Here is a 19,476-nt window from a genome sequence, read left to right on the forward strand (position 1 = left end):
CCCCCACTTGACCCATTGTGTCACGACTTCCTGTTCAAAACGCTGGCTGTTTTACCTGCTCAAACTAGTCTGACTCTCCTGGTCAAACCTAGTTTGACTCGCATATGAGTCAGACTAGGTTTATGAGTCACAGGAAGTGTAAACACAATCAGAACTTCCAGTTGTGTTTACACTTCCTGTTAGTCTCTCAAGCCAGACTGTATCTTCTACATAAGGTGAATAGGGGAGAAGGTTTTTGCTGAGAGTAACGGGCTGCTCTTTGCCACAGGTGGTCCAGCTGTTCATCCGTTTCCTGTACCGGCTGGCATCCCTGAACAAAGACATGGCCGTGGTCATGTGTCGGCTGGGGACCAAGGACGCGCTGGGGAAAGCCCTGGACAAACACACCACCAACCTACTCATGGTCACCGAGCTCCGAGAGCTCCTCAGCGACTGTGAGAAGTACGCCAGCCTCTACAAGAAGATGACCACCAGTGTCCTGGCAGGCTGCATCCAGGTGAGGGGGTGACAGAGAAAAACATGCGGATAAAGAAAGAGATGGAGAGATGAACAGTGAGATATAGTGGTAACAAAGGTTGTCAAAAGTATCGTTAGTATTGATAAGTATCGATACTCGAGACGTTGCAGGGTGTTCCGACTGGAGGAATTTTGTTGAGGGAAGTTCCCTTAACCGACATTCCCTGAGCAGGCAGCAGGGAGTCCTGTGTATGTTGTACCCTGTGGTGGAGTATGTGACCCACCTTTCCCCCTGTCCGTCCCCTTAGATGGTGCTGGGGCAGATAGAGGAGCATCGCCGCAGCCATCAGCCAATCAACATCCCCTTCTTCGACGTCTTCCTCAGGAATCTCTGCCAAGGTTGGTTCATAATGTTTCACTTTAAGCTGGAAACATGCTACAATGTCAGCCTTAAGGTCCTTATACATCGGGAGTGTTTTTTTCGTGCGATTAATTCGCACGTGAATAATATTTTACATGATCCCTGAGGGGAAATTGTGTATCAGTCTTACTGGTGTTTCCTCAGGTTCCAGTGTGGAGCTGAAGGAGGACAAGTGCTGGGAGAAGGTGGAGGTTTCGTCCAATCACCATCGAGCGAACAAACTGACCGACAAGAACCCCAAAACTTACTGGGAGTCCAACGGCTGCACAGGCTCCCACTTCATCAACATCTACATGCACAAAGGCGTGGTCATCAGGTTGGTCCCCCGCTGCTTTCTTTTTCCCAACGCAGCTGTAGGGCTATATGGTTTCCACAATGCAGGAAAAATGGACGGAATCATGGAATTTCACAATAAAAATGTATTCAACTGTAAAACATGGAATATTGCAGAATTTTCCATAATTTGGCTGAAATTGATAAAAGTAGGCATAATTATCAAAATCAAAATGATACCTAATTATTGTAATAACTAAATTATTTCATAATTGTAAAATAGGCGTAGAGAAATGATTCAGTTTTCGATTGGGCTGTTTTGAGGAGGGGGGACGGTCTTGTGTGGGACCCTTACGTCACCTCACAACTTGATTTTCACTTTAGCCCCTTTCAGACATGCCCTGGAATTCAGGAGTAATCTGGATGTTACCCAGGTGGGGGTGTAAGTATGAACACAATTGGCCCGCGACTAGGGGTGCACCGATCACGTTTTTTGCCACCGATCACCGATTGCCGATCACCTATGAGAAATATCTGCCTAACCGATCACCGATTACCGATTACCGATCACCGATATATATATATATATATATATTTATTTATTTATTTTGTAAGCAGCTATAGCAATCTATTATAGAACAGTTTCCATTTTACATATAGGCCTACATTTCATGCATCAAATTGAAAGTGCAGCACATTTTCTTTTTTTTCTACATCAATATTTTATATTTTGTAGGCTAACATGATTTTTTGTGTGTGAGATAATTGGAGCACAAGCCTGTGTTGAACTAAATGGCTAGTAGTTCAGTCCAGTTCCCTCAGTTCAGTTTATAAAAGAACAAAAATCACTCCACTTCAGGATTTCCATGTTACCAGTTCAATGCAGTTCAGTTCACTCAACAAAAATCTCCATTTTCCGGGATTTCCCTGTTACACATGAAAAATAACTTCGACCCAAGTTAACTATTTTATCGATTAAGCTAAAGCGGCTAAAGCTAACCGGAGCTATTAACGTTAGGAGGATACACGCAAATATGGATCAAACACGGACTTAACAGCATGCAAATGCCTCGGTAGGCGGGAGGACTGGAGGTAACTTCTCTCTGCTGAGTCTGCTCTAATCACCAGCTGATGTGTGTGATTCAAAGACGCAAGGGGTGTGTTGACAGTCTGGTGTGGTGTGTGGAGGTGAGTACACTGACGAAAGCAAAGCGTGTGCTTTGCAACACAATGATATAAACGTTAGAGCACAATATGAAAGTTAAACGATAGACATTGAAGACATGAAAATGGGCTGCCTCATGTTTCTCACGTGCAGCATGATCGGCTATGCGATCGGCGACAATAAAGAAATATCTGCAGCAGCAGATCACATATTTGAGGTCAAAATCGGCCGATACAGATTGCGTGCCGATCGATCGGTGCACCCCTACCCGCGACGGTCCTTTTTTTTTTTTTTTATACTTTATTTTTGTACATTTTCATGAAACAAAGCATACGTAGAACATACTGGAAAACAAAACAAAAACAAAACAAAAACAAAACAAAACAGACAGTTGGTCACCTTTACATACATCGACTTACTAGTGGGGGATTCAACTCAGTTCGTACATGTAAACACAATCCATTTCTCCCAGTACTTGGAATACTTGTCAAGTTGTAAATTCAAAGAAAAGGTAATTATCTCCATGCTCTGTATGTTGGTCACTATTTCTGTCCAGTCAGTCTTTGTTGGAGGATCGGACTGCAGCCACTTTCTTGTTAAAGCTTTTTTGCTGGCTGCCAGCAGTATTTTTAAGAGATATCTGTCCTGTGATATCAAATCGGTTGCGATGTTACCCAAGTAGATTGTAGGGAAAGAGCAATCAGTTTCTTTACCAAATATATCCTTTATTGCTTGTGATACCTCCTGCCAGTATGTCTGGATGGAAGGGCAACTCCAGAATATATGGAAGTGGTCTGCCAGTTGTTCTCCGCACTTCCTCCAACATACACTGTAGACTCCTTCCCAAATCACCCATCTGTAAACCTTTTAACTTAGGAGTTATAAAATACCTCATCAAATTCCGCCAACAAAATCCTCTCCAAAAACCCGAGCTGGTGGAGGTAGATTGTACGTTGCACATATTCATCCAGTCCTCCTCTGAGATTACAATTCCAGCCTCTTTTTCCCATTTTAGTCTAACCTTATTTGTTGTGTGTTTCTTCATGGATTGAATACTTGAGTGCAGTATTGAGACAAGTTTCCTGTTACTCTTAACTGTATACATGTTGGTAAATACGTCAACTATATTAGTGTCATCTTTCTTTGTATGTTTTATCTTATCATTAAAATAAGCCCTGGTTTGTAAATATCTAAAGAAGTCTATCTTTTCTAACCCATATGTATCAGAAATTTCCTGAAAGCTGACCAGTTCACAGTTTGATGAAATTGAGCAATATGAAGTGATGCCTTGTCTAAACCACTGCTTAAACCTTCCATCGATCCCTGCTGGTTTAAAGTCTGGATCAAAAGCAACCCATCTCAGCTGTCTAGACTGTCTCTCAAGTGATGGTGGTTTGCATTCCTTAAACCAGATTCTAAAGGGGATTTTGGACCATTGATTTAACCTATTAGAGTGTTTCTCATACAGTGTTTTACTACCCAGCATAGCTTGTATAGGTATATCTAGCTGTGATGTTTCCAACTCTTTCCACTTTGCAGTGTATTCTGGGTTGCAGCAGCATGCAAGTGGTCTTAATTGTGCCGCTTTGTAATAGTCTAGTAGGCATGGTAGTGATCTACCCCCTTTCTCTTTAGGCAGTTGCAATGTTTTGAATTGAATCCTTGGTCTTTTACCTCCCCAGATGAATCTTGAAATCCACTTGTCCCATTCGTTAAATTGTTTTGGTGTTATTTCGGTTGGTAAGGACTGAAAAAGGTATAAGAATCGGGGGAGTACGTTCATTTTTATAGTTTCTATCCTGTTATGCATATCAAAGGGCAGCTGAGACCATCTATCTATATCTGACTTAATACTTTTACTTATGGGGCCGTAGTTACTCTCATATATCTTAGATAAATCCTTGGGGATTTGAATCCCCAGATATTTTATGACTGACGTGTTCCATCTGAGTTCAAATCTTTCCATTATTTCTTTCTGAGGGGTATAATTATAACATAAAATTTGTGTTTTTTGCGTGTTTAGTCTATAACCAGAGTATGTTCCAAATTTCTTTAGTACAGACATCAGTGTAGGGATGCTATCGTCTGGGGTTGCGGTAAACAGCAGAACGTCATCTGCATATAAACAAATTTTCTGCTCCAGCCGCCCAACCATTATTCCTCTTATCCCCTCCTCCTCCCTGATCGCTTGTGCTAACGGTTCTATAAATACGGCGAAGAGGGCGGGGCTAAGATTACAACCTTGACGGCAACCTCTATCTAGGTTGATAGTCCTGGACAGATGTCCATTAATCTTTATTCTGGCGTTCGGTGAGGTGTATAGTGTCTTAATGCAGTTAATTGAATTTTCTTCAAAGCCAAATCTTTTCAGCACCAGGTATAGATACTCCCAGCGCACCGAGTCAAATGCTTTTTCCGCATCTAGACTGATTACTGCGGCACTGGTGTTCTCCCTAGTCACATAATCAGTTACATGCAATACCCGCCTAATATTATCCTGTGTCTGCCTCTCATGTACAAAGCCTGTTTGGTCATCATCTATTAGTTCTGGAATTATATGGTCTAATCTTTTAGCTAGTATTGATGCGTATAATTTATAGTCTATATTCAGTACGGAAATCGGTCTATATGAGCTACACTCTTTTTTGTCCTTCCCTTCTTTAGGAATAACTGATATTATTGCCTCCCTCCACGATCTTGGGGGTTCGCCTCCCTCAATTGTGTAGTTAAAACACTCATAGAGAATAGGTGCTATTTGCTCCCTAAAGGCCTTATACCACTCGGCTGGGAAGCCGTCCGTACCCGGCGCTTTATTAGCTTTTAATCTAGAAATTGCTGCTCCTATTTCCTCCATTGTGATCTTGGCTGTGAACGCTTTATTCTGGTCTTCACCTATGGAGGGTAGATCCAATGATTCTAAGAATGTGGATATTTCCTGGGGGGTAGTTGTGTTTGATTCGCTATACAAATTTCTATAGTAATCTTCAAAGATACGTTCAATATCCTCTAAGCTATGACACACTTTTTTAGTTGTAGGGTCCCTGATTTCGAAAATAGCCCTCTCTGCCTGCTGTTTTTTTAGCCTCCATGCCAGGAGCTTCAGGGCCCTTGGGCCATTCTCATAGTATCTTTGCTTAGCGAATTTGGCTTTCTTTTCCCATTCTTCTTCGTATAGGTTGTTTAATTCCTTTTTAACCTCTTTGATTTGATTCAGTATGTGGGTTCCCTTCTTTTCTATGTGTTCCTTCTCTAAGACTTTACAATTTTCCTGTAGCTCGTTCAGTTTCTTACCCCTTTCTTTTTTTCTGTGTGAGGTGAAGGCTATAAGTTTTCCTCTAATCACAGATTTTGCGGCGTCCCATAAGACACTTGGCGACACTTCCCCATTATTGTTGTTATCCATATATTCCTTAAATTGCTTCTGTACAAATTCCTTACATGCTCCATCCTTCAAAATACCTGTGTTAAGTCGCCAAAGTGTGTTTTTCTTTTTATTGTCTAGGTGTAGTGTCAAGTAAACAGCTGAGTGATCAGAAATGTCCCTAATTCCAATCCTACAGTCTCTAAGTCTGTGTCTGTCCGAGCTATAGGTAAAAAAATAATCAATTCTGGAGTGAGTGTCATGGCTTGCCGAGTAAAAAGTATATTGTTTTTCTGTTGGGTGGAAATCCCTCCATACATCAAACATCCCCAGCTCCATCAGCATTTTTTTTGTTATCCTAGCACTGGGAGCTAACCTCTTTAGTGTGTTCGAGGAGTCAAGTTTAGGTTGCATCTGGACATTCCAATCTCCTCCACATATTAACACTCCAGAGGCTTCAGAGGCTATCAAATCAAAAATTTCCCTTATACAAGAATTATCTCCACCCGGTGGTATATAGACATTGACTAGGGTGACTTCTTTCTGTTCAAGGAGTCCCTTGACTAAGACATAACGGCCCTCCCCATCACAAAACTCAGAGGTCATTTGAAAGTTGACTGCATTAGGAATTAGTATTGCTACCCCTCTCTTATTACTGTTTTTATAGGATGAATAAAATATATTTTTAAACCCAAACTTTCTAAACTTTTCATGTTCGATGCTGTTGAGATGAGTCTCCTGCCAAAATATTACATGCAGCTTCTCCCTTTTCATTTTTGCAATAAGCTTCCCCCTTTTAATTGGATTGTGTAAACCGTTTACATTAAGGGTAATTACCCTGTATTCCTGACATTGCATTTTGTCCCACAGCTAACTGAAATGTGTAAGTTACATGTTATCGGTGACCAAACTTGTACTATTCTCAAAAAACTATAAGATGAATTCAAAACAAGAAAATACAAAACAAACCAGTAAACCACAAAACTCAAAAAGACCTCCATTGAAGTAAAACTACTTCTTGGTGTGGGGGGAGTAGTCTAGAAGATAGCTCCCAGAGCCCCCCTCAAGTGCAGCGTAACCCTCTTTTCAAGAGTGTAATTCGTGCACTTCAACACGTCACGCCAAAATAAAACTCTCATCCCTATTTGTCGGTCATCTATAGTCTCTCTATATGTTAGGAGCAATGTTTTGTTAACAAATTAAAATTAAAATAGGACCGGAAAGAAGACACTGGGCTGTTACTGTATATGCCTCTAATCAGTCACATGAAAAAGCGCTCTATCAACAGGAGAGAAGAGAAGAGGGGAAAATATTAATAATAAAAGAAAGAAAAAGAAAGAAAATGGGAGGCAGCGAGGTTTATATAGACAGTAGCTCCTGCATGTGTCACTCAGGCGTCATCATTAAGCTTAATGTTGCTAGATTCCTGTATGATGCAGGTTCATTTGACAGTTTGTTAACGTTAATTCCCATTCCCGTTGACTCCATGTCTAAACTGGGGTTTGGTTACCGTTTAGTCCTCTAAAAGAAATTGCACTCTGTTAGTGGGGGAAAAGAAAGAGCGAGAGAAAAGAGAAAAAGAAAGAAAAGGCAGCCGCCATGTACCGGATTCCGACCGGACCATGAAGGCCACACCACAAGGCACTGTGCATGCGACCTCCATGGCCCAGCCCGCACCCAGCACACGACACCAGCTGTGTCTGTATGTAAACAGCTCCCGCTTGTGCAGCTTAAGTGTCTTTAATGATGTTCACCTTGTTTAACATTACTGGAGTCTTATGCAAGTTCGTTTGACAGTTTGTTAACGATAACGTTACCTCCCGTTCCCCTTGATGCGTCTATTTATCACGTCGGTAACTCCGCAGCCTCTCTTTAATAGCATCCTGGTGGGCTTGTTGGTTGGTGTTTTTTCTCGTTGATGGTTGCTTCTGCCAGGATTCTCCCCGCTCCCTCTCTGGTGGCCTGGTCCCTCTTAGTCTAGCAGCAAGTCCTCAAAAAAGGCTTTAGTTTTTGAGATACCCCTACCCGAGGTAGAACAAATGACAACAATGATTTTTCTTATCTTTAGGGTCTCCCATTAATGAAATTGATTGTTGTCAAAAAAAAAATTGGGGGAAAAGATGTTTTTTTGGCTGTTCTTTAGAACTACCCCAATCCCTGAAAAAGAGCCAAATTAGGCCAGTCCGAATAGGGGAAAGGTGACAAAAAAGCCAATAACTTGAGAATGCTCACTCTTTTCCTCATCAGATTTGCTGAGGTATGAACCAGGTGGCTGCCCTACATCACCAAATAGTCAGAAAATGATTTACCTAAAAAGATAATGAATTATAGTCCTGTAAATATAGCTTTAGTTTAGGCGGAAATTGTACTTTGTGATGATAGGAACATAGGACTCCATCACTTTTCTCTCATTTATCAGAAAAACTGAAATCCCTGAAAAATATACCATTACTGAATTGTCTAGGGTGCTATTGAACACTGACCAGTAGTTGTATGGAGATATCTGGTACAGTTCTATTGCAAATGAGATTTCTTTAGACATAGGCCTACTACCTCTTCTCTGAAACAGTCAAATTAGGTCACTGGCATAATAGTCTATAAGTTAAGAATGCTCACTCTGATGGTCATCATATTTGGAGAGGGAAATAGCAGGTGGCTGAACTACATCACCAAATAGTCAGAATGTGAGTAACCCAATAAAATAAAGATTATCTAAATTACAAACCGCCTGGAGTGGCTGTAGCTCAGGAGGTAGAGCGGGTCGTCCACTAATCGTTTTGGATCAAAGAGGTCGGTGGTTCAATTCCCACCTCCTCCAGTCTGCATGTCGAAGTGTCCTTGGTCAAGATACTGAACCCCAAATTGCTCCTGATGGTGTGCCAGCACCCTAACCTGCCGCCATCGGTGCATGAATAGTAGGGCTGTGGCGATTCACTTATCTCCCGATTCGATACTATCACGATTCTTGGGTGCCGATTCGATTTATATTGCGATTCTTAAGTATTGCGATTCTACAATTATTGCGATTCGATATTACGATTTATTGTGATTTTTGTTTATTTTTTTCTTTTATTTTTTCAGTTTGTTTGCTTTTTTACACTAGATTAGAACATGGGAAAAGTTGAATCATACACTAGAGACTGTATATTATATATCATGAGTAGGGCTGGGCGATATAGTTAAAAACAGGGGCAGACTGGGATCATAATTCAGGCCGGGCATTAGATACCAAGCAGGCCAGGCCGATATGAGCCAACGCGCGTGAAATTTGGGCCGTTTGAAGCCAGATTTGGGCCGTTTGAAGTCCAATTTTACAATGAGATGCACCCACTTTAACCCTGAAGTGTAATTATTACTTCAGACTAACTAATAAAGTAATAAAACCACTAGTAAACCAGTAGGCGGCGCCTGGCCTGCTGTTCAGTGAGTGGCCTGACTGCAAGCACCCAAAAAAAAAAAAAAATCGTGACATTAAAAATCGCGATACTTAGGTGAATCGATTTTTTCCCCCACCCCTAATGAATAGGTGAATGTACCTACTGATTGTAAAGCGCTTTAAATAAAAGCGCTATATAAATGCAAGCCATTTACCATTACCATAAAACAGAAATAACAAGCTGTAAATATTGGAAGTTTGATTGAAACTGGAACATTAATCCAAGTATAATAGTAATCATAATACATAATACACAATCACAAAAACAGACTAGAAAAACGGACTAGAAAACAAAATAACCAAGGCAAAAATAAAACAGAACAGAGAAATAAAAAGTGGCTGCTTATTTGTCCAGGTATATGGACACTTTTTTCACAGCCAAAGTCCAAATATCCAAATATGAAATACAGTATCAGGCCTTTGTTGAACGTATTATGACCCTACCAGATTATTGTGCCAGTGTTTGGGAGTCTGGGGCACATTCACAACCTTATACTCCATTTACTGCAATTGTAAGGATTGCAAAATACTGATGCAAACAAAACTGTCTAAATATTGTTCAGTCTGGAGGCAGCCTGTCTATCTGGAGACGATCATGTTTAATATACTGCATCCTTAGTATCATTGTCCATTTGTCAGATTAAGCTATCACAATGTTACATTCTTTCCTCTTCTGTGTATCATATTGTAAGCTTTTTCCCAAGTATTTGGATCTTTCATTGTTGCTGCACATAAGATGTTGGAAGGCCAACAGAGAAGCACTGGCACTTTCCACTCTCTCCACAGTTTGGATCTTTGCAATACAAGTGAGTAATGTCTCTCACTTCTGTAGGTGCTGGGGGGTTTCCTAAATAGGACTGGTTGGCTCCATCTCTGACAATCCATCCCTTGACGATAGGACTCCATAACAGGGGTTTGGGCATGTGACTGTGATACATTGCTCTTGCTGTCTACCAGCATGTCATGCACTCACTGGCTGTGACACAACAAGTAGTTTGTACAGAATAGGAAAGACAACAGCATTCACCAAACTCAAGACCCATCTCAGTGAGCTCAAAGATCTGGCCCATTTTGGACTCTTCCAGCTTGGAAGTCTTTGCCAGTCGCAAGAGAATTTGCACTTCTGCTTTACGGAAAAAATAAAAAGGAAAATGGACTGATGTGCACAAACTTGTATGAACTGAGGTTCATAATTGCATCAACAACATATGCAGCCTCTGCAAATTTGCCACCAACAGAGGATGCATTTGCACAACATGTGCAAAGAGCAATGTATCAGACAGCGATATGGTGTCACAGTCACATGCCCAAACCAATGTTATGGAGTCCTATCGGCAAGGGATGGATTGTCAGAGATGGAGCCATTAAACCAGTCCTGTTTAGGAAACCCCCAGCACCTACAGAAGTGAGAGACATTACTTACTTGTATTGCAAAGATCCAAACTGTTAAAAGAGTGGAAAGTGCCAGTGCCTCTCTGTTGGCCTCCCCTGTACGGAGTTCTGCACCTGCTGTGCAGAATGTCAAAATGTGTCCCCAAACATCTGAGGAACCTGACATTTGACATTCTAGTATCTATATACTTGACCTCTCACTGAAACACATCTTATGTACGCGCAAATGACAAATGGACAATGATACTAAGGATATATTAAACATGATCGTCTCCAGATAGACAGGCTGCCTACAGACTGAGCAATATTTAGACAGTTTGTTTGCATCAGTCTTTTGCAAGCCTTACAATTGCAGTCCATGGAGTATAAGCTTGTGAATGTGCCCCAGACTCCCAAACACTGGCACAATAATCTGGTACGGTCATAATACGTTCAACAAAGGGCTGATACTGTATTTCATATTTGGATATTTGGACTTCGGCTGTGAAACAAGTGTCCATATGCCAGGTCAAATGAGCAGTATTTTGTTTTCTAGTCTGTTCTCCTGTTTTTGTTCATGAAATGAAATGAAGCACTGAGATTTGGGGCTACCATAAAACAAATGTATTATGATTACTATTATACTTGTATTATTCCATCATGTCAAGACAGGAGATACTACTGATTTATAGTTTGGATGAATGTTCCAGTTTCAATAAAACTTCCAATATTTACACCTTGTATTTCTATGTTTTAGAGGCTTGTAATTTAGGTCAACTTTATTTTATTGGGTTCCCCACATTCTGACTATTTGGTGATGTAGTTCAGCCACCTGGTATTTCCCTCTCCAAATATGATGATCATCAGAGTGAGCATTCTTAACTTATAGGCCACAGTACCCATCTGACCTCAAACACTATACCGTCCCAACTCCAACATCCCCTTCATCTCCAAAACTCTTGAGAGGGTGGTTGTCGCCCAACTCCAGTCCCACCTCGACTCAAACAACCTCCACGAACCATTTCAATATGATTTCCGCCCTAATCACAGCACTGAAACAGCCCTGTTAAAAATAAATAATGACTTCCTCCGTGCAGCTGACTCTGATCTCCTCACCATCCTCATCCTCCTTTACCTCTCCACTGCTTTCGATACCATCTCCCACCCACTACTTGTGGAGCACCTGGCGAACATTGGAATCACTGGTGTTGCACTTTCCTGGTTTGCATCCTACCTCCCGACAGACAACAGTTTGTCCAACTAGGGAACCACTCGTCCGGGTTCTGCCATTTGACCCAGGGGTCAGTATTGGGTCCACTCCTATTCATCACCTACCTCCTCCCCCTGGGTAAAATCCTCCAACACTATGGTGTCCAGTTTCACTGCTACGCCGATGATACCCAGGTCTATATCTCCACCAAACCCACCACCGCTCTTCCTCCCACCTCCCTCACCGCCTGCCTCCAGGACATCAGGAGCTGGATGAGCAGTAACTTCCTGAAGTTAAATGCCAGTAAAACCGAGGCCCTCCTCATCGGCTCCAAAAACATCCTCTCCAAAGCTCAAAACACCACTGCCCCAAACATCATCATTGACAGCTTCCCTGTTCCCTTCTCCACCCAAGTCAAGAGCCTCTGCGTCATTCTGAACAGCACCCTCTCCTTTGCACCCCACATAAAAACATCACCCGGTCTGCTTTCTTCCACATCCGCAACATCTCCAGACTCCGCCCATCCCTGTCCCAACACAGCACCAAAGTCCTCATCCTGATCCACGTTACATCCCAGATTAATTACTGCAGCTCTCTTCTCTCTGGCCTACCCACCAAATTGCTCAACAGACTCCAAATGCCTGGATCATCACCCACACTAAATCATCTGACCACCTCACCCCTGTCCTCATTCAACTCCACTGGCTTCCCATTCACTACCGGATTGACTTCAAAAACCTTCTGCTCACTTACAAAGCCCTACACAACCTAGCACCCACCCATCTCTCTGACCTCCTCCAGGAAGACACCCCTTCCCGCTCCCTACGCTCTTCCTCAGCTGGCCTCCTGACTGTCCCGCCTCCCTCGCCTCAGTACCATGGGTGCTAGGGCCTTCAGCTGCTCTGCACCCAGACTCTGGAACTCGTTGCCATCACACATCCAACAGTCTGACTCCATCACCACATTCAAATCCCACCTCAAAACCCACCTGTTCAAATTGGCCTACTACCTTTAATCATATACAGTACTCAATCTGTTATTCGCCTGCCGTGTGTATCTCCTGTCTTTTCTTATATCTACGCTCGTCGTATTTTAATGATGCTGGTGTTTGCAATGCTTGTTTTTATGTATGATATTTTAGAATGTCATGTCTCTTTTATGCACTGTACAATGACCTTGGGTGTTTTGAAAGGTGTCACCAAATAAAATGTATTATTATTATGTTTACAGGACTATAATTCATTATCTTTTTAGGTAAATCATTTTTTGACTATTTGGTGATGTAGGGCAGCCACCTGGTTCATACCTCAGCAAATCTGATGAGGAAAAGAGTGAGCATTCCCAAGTTATAGGCTTTTATGCCACTTATTCCCCATTCAGAATAACATACAATAATTTGACTGTTTCAGTGAAGAGGTAGTAGGCCTATGTCTAAAGAAATCTCATTTGCAATAGAACTGTACCAGATATCTCCATACAACTACTGGTCAGTGTTCAATAGCACCCTAGACAATTCAGCAATGGTATATTCTTCAGGGATTTCAGTTTTTCTGATAAATGAGAGAAAAGTGATGGAGTCCTATGTTCCTATCACCACAAAGTACAATTTCCGCCTAAACTAAAGCTATATTTACAGGACTATAAGTCATTATCTTTTTAGGTAAATCATTTTTTGACTATTTGGTGATGTAGGGCAGCCACCTGGTTCATACCTCAGCAAATCTGATGAGGAAAAGAGTGAGCATTCTCAAGTTATTGGCTTTTTTGTCACCTTTCCCCTATTCGGACTGGCCTAATTTGGCTCTTTTTCAGGGATTGGGGTAGTTCTAAAGAACAGCCAAAAAAACATCTTTTCCCCCAATTTTTTTTTTGACAACAATCAATTTCATTAATGGGAGACCCTAAAGATGAGAAAAATCATTGTTGTCATTTGTTCTACCTCGGGTAGGGGTATCTCAAAATTTGAGGGCCCATTCTGCTAGACTATCTCTCGTGCATCTCCCCGCCGATCATGACGCCCCTCTTCGTTAGGTCGTCTGCCGCCTCCTCTGCTGATCCGTAGGTTTTCGTCCCGCTGTCGAAGAAGACTCGTAGTTTGGCTGGCGGTGGTGTTTGGAAACGTATTCCCTTTTCGCGGAGAGCCCTCCTAATCTGTGCATACGCCTTCCTCTTTGCCAGCGTCTCTGCGGGATAATCATGGTCGAAGTAGATTCTCCTGCCGGCATGATAAACCTCCTTCTTCTTCCATGCGGAGTGCAGCACCAGCTCTTTGGTCTTAAACTCTTGGAAACAGACTATCACCGACCTGGGTTGAGCCTCCTTGGGTGGTGTGGGGCCGAGCGCCCTGTGGCATCGTTGTATACGGAGATCAATTTCAGCGAGTGGGACCAACTCTTTCTTGATAAAGTTGTCAATAAATTGTTGGGTGTTGTTGTCCTCGGCTCCCTCTGGAATGCAGTAAATTCGCAGGTTGTTACGCCTTGACCGTGCTTCGAGGTCTGTTAGCTTCGCCTGTATGCTTTCCTGGGCTTGTAGTGACTGACTCAGCGCCTCTCTGAAGTCGGCAGACCACTCTTCATTTTCGGCTATGCGGCCCTCCGCTTCTTTCACTTTGTTGTTCGTGGCCTGGAGATCGGTACTCACACTGGTTATTTTCAATTGAAATTCCTCTCTTATTTCGGATATTTCCTTTTTGAGATCTTCTCGGATACTGTCTCTGAGGTTGCCCAGGTCAGTCTTCATCTCCTTGGTCAATTCCTTTATATCTGCCCGGATTATATCGATAGCGTCTCCAGCCACATGTCCGCCATCGCCATCTTTCTGTTTCTCGCCGTCCGCCATCGTGTCTCCGTCTTTCACTTCTTTCTCGCCGCTCCTCGCCCTCAGCTTTTTATTTTTCTTGCCCGTTTTGTTATTTGACCCCTTACAACATTAATTGGAATAAGTTTAGTGAGTGTTTCTTCTCAGTTTAGGGGAAAAAATCCGACCGACCGGGAGTGATTGTTTTATGCGGCCATTCGTCTCAGCCTCTACACCGGAAGTCCCCCGCGACGGTCCTTTGACCCGGATCTGTGAATACGCTAGGGCAGGGATGGGCAACGTTGATGATGGAGACGGTCACAAAAAAATGTCCTCGCTACCAGAGGGCCGAACGACGCCGGTGGGAAAAATTTGGGGCATTTGAAGCCAGGTTTAGAGGAATAACTCATTTCAAATTAACAATTGTGATGTCATTATTCAGTCTTCTTCTTTTATATATTTTTTCCAGATTTTCTATCCCAGATTTATCCCCCATTAGTGCTAATTTAAATGTATTTATCCTGGTTGCTGCTCCACCCTCTGACGATCTGGGGAGAGCCGAAACTGGCTTCCTCCGAGACATGGGCAGTTGCCAGCCGCTTCTTTTCACCTGACAGGGGAAGCTTCACCGGTAGCACATAGCACGTGGGAGTATCACGCTATTCCAACGAGTTCCCCTCCCTCCGAACAGGCGCCCGTAACGACCAGAGGAGGCACCACTTCAGCAACCAGGATGTGTGGGGTTCCTATATGAAGGAAACCCCCAGCGGGCACGGGGAGAACATGCAAACTCCACACAGAAAGGCCCTTTTGACGACCCCACCCGGGCGGTGGGCACTCGAGGACATGTGGACGGTCATTATTCAGTCTTAACCACCAATATTTGATCCTTTTCTCACTCACTCCTATGTCACTACCTGCTCTCCCTGCAGGGCTTGGAATTTACTTTTTTGACCACCTGCCAATATGGCTGCTGCCTTGCGCTTGCCTTGTTACATCGCCCAAAAGCCTCAAAATAGTGGTTGCACTAACGTTTAACAGTGGATGATCTTACAAGTGGCATTCAAGTCATATCTGACTAGTTTTCAATGTATTTCCCCCCACAAAAGTTAGGCTATATGATGATCAAACCGAATAGCCTACTAAGCGCTGTTTCCTGAGTTTGCTCATTTAATTCATTGAAATGCGTGAACGATTTATTAATATACATGAACGTTAATAACGGGCACTTATCACCCAATAGCCTAATGCGCAGTATCATGTCCTTGTGACATTTTCAAAGTGGCAGATGAAGGAAAAGAAACTATCCAACTTTTAGGCTACTTGTTTACTCACCAATTTGGCTGTCTTCCAAATAATCCAGCCACGTAACTAGGTCCGTTCATGAAATGATTAAATAGCACGGGGACATGGTTGTAATGGTTTGTATGTGCCATTTAACCACCCACCTGACCCCTCCACGGCACCGGAGCTGAGCTGCTAAACTAGAGCCGCTCTGCCAGTGATGTGGATCTTGGACCAGGGGCTGGGGTTGATATGATCCGCTCTCATGGGAGTGCGCCCACAATTGAGAATTGGTGCTAAACATGCAGCCCATTCGAGTAAGGTCTGGTTATGAGCAGGAGTTCACTGCATGTTTAGAAACAGCTTATGTTAGTTTTGTGCTACCAGTGGAAAAGTTGGTCTGGAACCCTGAAATGCCAGACTTGAACTGATTTTACCTGTAAAAGACTGTAAATGACCAGATAACGTAAACCCTGGTTAACCCCACTGCTCTCTGTGTGTGCAGACAGCTGGCGGTGCTTGTGGCAGGTGAGGACTCCAGCTACATGCCAGCTCGGGTGCTGGTGCTGGGAGGAGACGACCCCACAAGCGTCGACACCGAGCTCAACACGGTGAGGCCAGCATCTGCAGTCAGTGTTGGGCAGTAGCTTAGTTACAGTACAGTAGTAGACTGTGGTGACCCCTCTCTGTGTGACGTGGTGACCCTCTGTGTGATGGTGGTGACCCTGTCTGTGTGTCTCCAGGTGAACGTGTCTCCTGCCTCCAGCCGGGTGGTTCTGTTGGAGAACATGACCCGGTTCTGGCCCATCATCCAGATCAGGGTGAAGAGATGTCAGCAGGTCAGACCACCACTTATTTCATGTGCAGGGCTTTAATCTTCACACAAGGTTCAGCACCTCTTCCTTACTGGGTTTTCCATACTTTCCGCGGCATTGTGGATGATGGTGGCGCGCACCAGCTAGGCGAATATTGAATATCACGATATTCCCCGAATATCACGATATTCCCCGAATAGCACGATATTCCCCGAATATCACGATATTCCCCGAATATCACGATATTCCCCGAATATCACGATATTTCCTGAGTATAACAATATTTCCGGAATATCGCGTTTCGAAAATTTACAACATTCCTCCCTTATTTATTTGATTTGATTTTAATTTTTTTGCACTTTTGCACAGTGTGCCCTGCTGCCGACCCTTATTTCACTGCTTACTGTAAATTATTGGTATTCTCCACAGTGTTGTATCATACTGTGATGTCTTCTACATGATAAAGTTGAAGTTGTCTGTGTGTGTCTGTCTGTATGTCTGTCTTCTATGCACGCCCACACCGCAGGGCTGAAAATTTGCATGGAGGTGGGTTATGATCATGGGCAGGTTGGAAAGTCCTGGAACCTCCTGGAAAATCCTGCTAACAACCTGGAAAACACCTCACTCCCACAACCCAGTTCGGATTGGCCTGAAATTTTGCACGAACAAATAGCTTGAGGGACAGTTTCTTCCCGCAGGCCACGAGACTCCTGTTTATTTGTGTATGTTAACACAAATAAACAATCATGTAGTAGCTGTACTGCAGCTGCTACCATTACGTATGTTTAATTATGTCTGTTAGTTGCACCTGTGCAAACAGAATGTTTAATTATGTTTAAGTTTGTCTATGCTATTTGCACCTACTGTATGTGCAGTGAATGTCACTGTTTCTGGCTTGTTTTTATTGCTTTACTGTTATTGCTTGTTGATTCTCTTGTTTTCCTGCACCTATATGCCCTGTTATTTTGCACTATGTTGTAACGGAGTCTACAGCACAAGAATTTCACACGTGATACTTGTACTATGGAGTGACAATAAAAATCTTGAATCTTGAATCTAATGATCTAGGGAAGGTCATGGGCATGCCATCAAGTCCTGGAACCACCTGGAAAATCCTGGAAACCACCTTACGCCCATACCCCAGGATGGATTGGGCTGAAATTTAGCATGTTTGAGGGGTTATGATCTGGGGAAGGTCATGGGCACACCATCAAGTCCTGGAAAACACCTCACGCCCACACCCCAAGTGGGATTGGGCTGAAAATTTGCATGGCGTTGGGTTATGATCCGGTGAAGGTCATGGGCAGGTCATCAAGTCCTGGAACCACCTAGAAGGTCCTGGGAAATCCTGGAAACCACCTTACGCCCACACCCCCGGTCAGATTGGGCTGAACATTTGCATGGCGGTGGGTTATAACCCAGGGACGGTCTTAGGCAGGTTGTGTACTCATTCTCACTCGTAAAACCTGGGTTGTAGGACAACCCTAACATTTTACTTTGTTTAGAACTCGGATTCTCACATATGTTGACGTACAACCATCCTTGCTGCAAGGAAGCACCCAATGCGACCTTGAGACCAACAAATGGCAACACGGGACCCATGGCCGGAGCTCATGGCACCCCGGGGCAGCACGAGTGACCGTAAGGCACTAACTCTTGGAGGCTGACAAGACGGCGTGCTGGTCACATCCAGACTATAATACCTCACAAAGGTGTGGTGAGTGGACCATGAAGCCGAAGCACACATGTCCTCCACCGACACACCGCGCAACAACGCCCATGATGCCGCGACACCTCGCGTGGAGTGGGCCTTAATACCCTCTGGGGGAACCTATCCCATGGCAGAGTAGGCCAAGGCAATGGCCTCCACTATCCTGTGCGACAAGCACTCTTTGGACAGGGCCCTACCCAGGGCCTGGGACCCAAAGCAAACCAAGAGCTGGTTTGAAGTGTGCAGCACCCGCGTCCTGTCCACATAGGCTAGGAGCACCCGCACAGGGCACAGCGTCTGCAACCGCTGCTCCTCCGTCGAGTCAGAGGGAGGAGGGCAAAAAGCTACCAGGCCTGAAACTGATATTCTTATGCTGGTAAGCAGGGTTACGCCGAAGCGTGACCCTCCGCCTACAGGACTTTTGCACCGACAGGGCAATCAAATCGCCAACCCTCTTACCTGAAGACAGGGCTGAGAGCAGTGCCGTCTTCAGCGATAGGTGTTTCAAATCAATGTTGTCATCGGGCTTGAAGGGAGGACCAGAGAGTCCCTCCAACACCGCGATCAAGTCCTATTTTGGAAAAACGCTTCGCATCCGCGGGCGTAACCTGCGAACACTCCTCATGAACCGAGAGATCAGGAAGAGGCTCCCCACCGATCTGCCATCAATTTCCATGTGGCAGGCGGAGATGGCAGCCACGTAGACCTTCAGAGACTGAGGGGACAGGCCCGCATCATACAGGCTCTGAAGGAAACGGATTGGGCTGAACGCCACAATACACTGGATCTAAATCCCACTCCAGCGCGCGATGGCCCGCCACTTATATGCGTACTGAGAGTGAGTAGAGGTAGCTCTAGCGCTCTGTATAGTGTGCACCACATTCAAAGGCAAGCCTTGAGCCCGCTCGGGAAACAAGCTGCCAGCTTCCAACTGTTTAATGTTACAAAGCAGCACATTGTTGGGTCTTGGGCTAAAATACTCCCACACTTTAGATGATCGTGGATGATGTTTTGTAGCTTGTCCTATCCCTGTCGCTTGTGAATAAAGTGATAGACACGGGCCATGTTCACCTAGCCGCGTCCACTAGCAACAATGCGACTTCCGGTCATTTTTTGTTTTATTTTATTTTGAAATATGATATTGGAATTGAGTTATCTAATGTATTTGCTTCAC

General features: G+C 43.9%; 1 protein-coding gene across 3 annotated transcripts in view; it reads left to right on the plus strand.

Annotated features, from left to right (window-relative positions):
- The window catches only part of cul9 (cullin 9), a 162,890-nt gene that overhangs the window by 70,524 nt on the left and 72,890 nt on the right, over positions 1-19,476 (plus strand). For all 3 annotated transcript variants that reach the window (XM_083650545.1, XM_083650546.1, XM_083650547.1), the window contains exons 20-24: positions 269-496; positions 765-855; positions 1,022-1,193; positions 16,282-16,387; positions 16,520-16,615. In XM_083650545.1, coding sequence (XP_083506671.1) covers positions 269-496; positions 765-855; positions 1,022-1,193; positions 16,282-16,387; positions 16,520-16,615 — 693 coding nt within the window. The remainder of the gene's footprint in view (positions 1-268; positions 497-764; positions 856-1,021; positions 1,194-16,281; positions 16,388-16,519; positions 16,616-19,476) is intronic.

The sequence above is a fragment of the Poromitra crassiceps genome (assembly GCF_964638095.1).
Source record: "Poromitra crassiceps genome assembly, chromosome: 14".
Lineage (NCBI taxonomy): Eukaryota > Metazoa > Chordata > Actinopteri > Beryciformes > Melamphaidae > Poromitra > Poromitra crassiceps.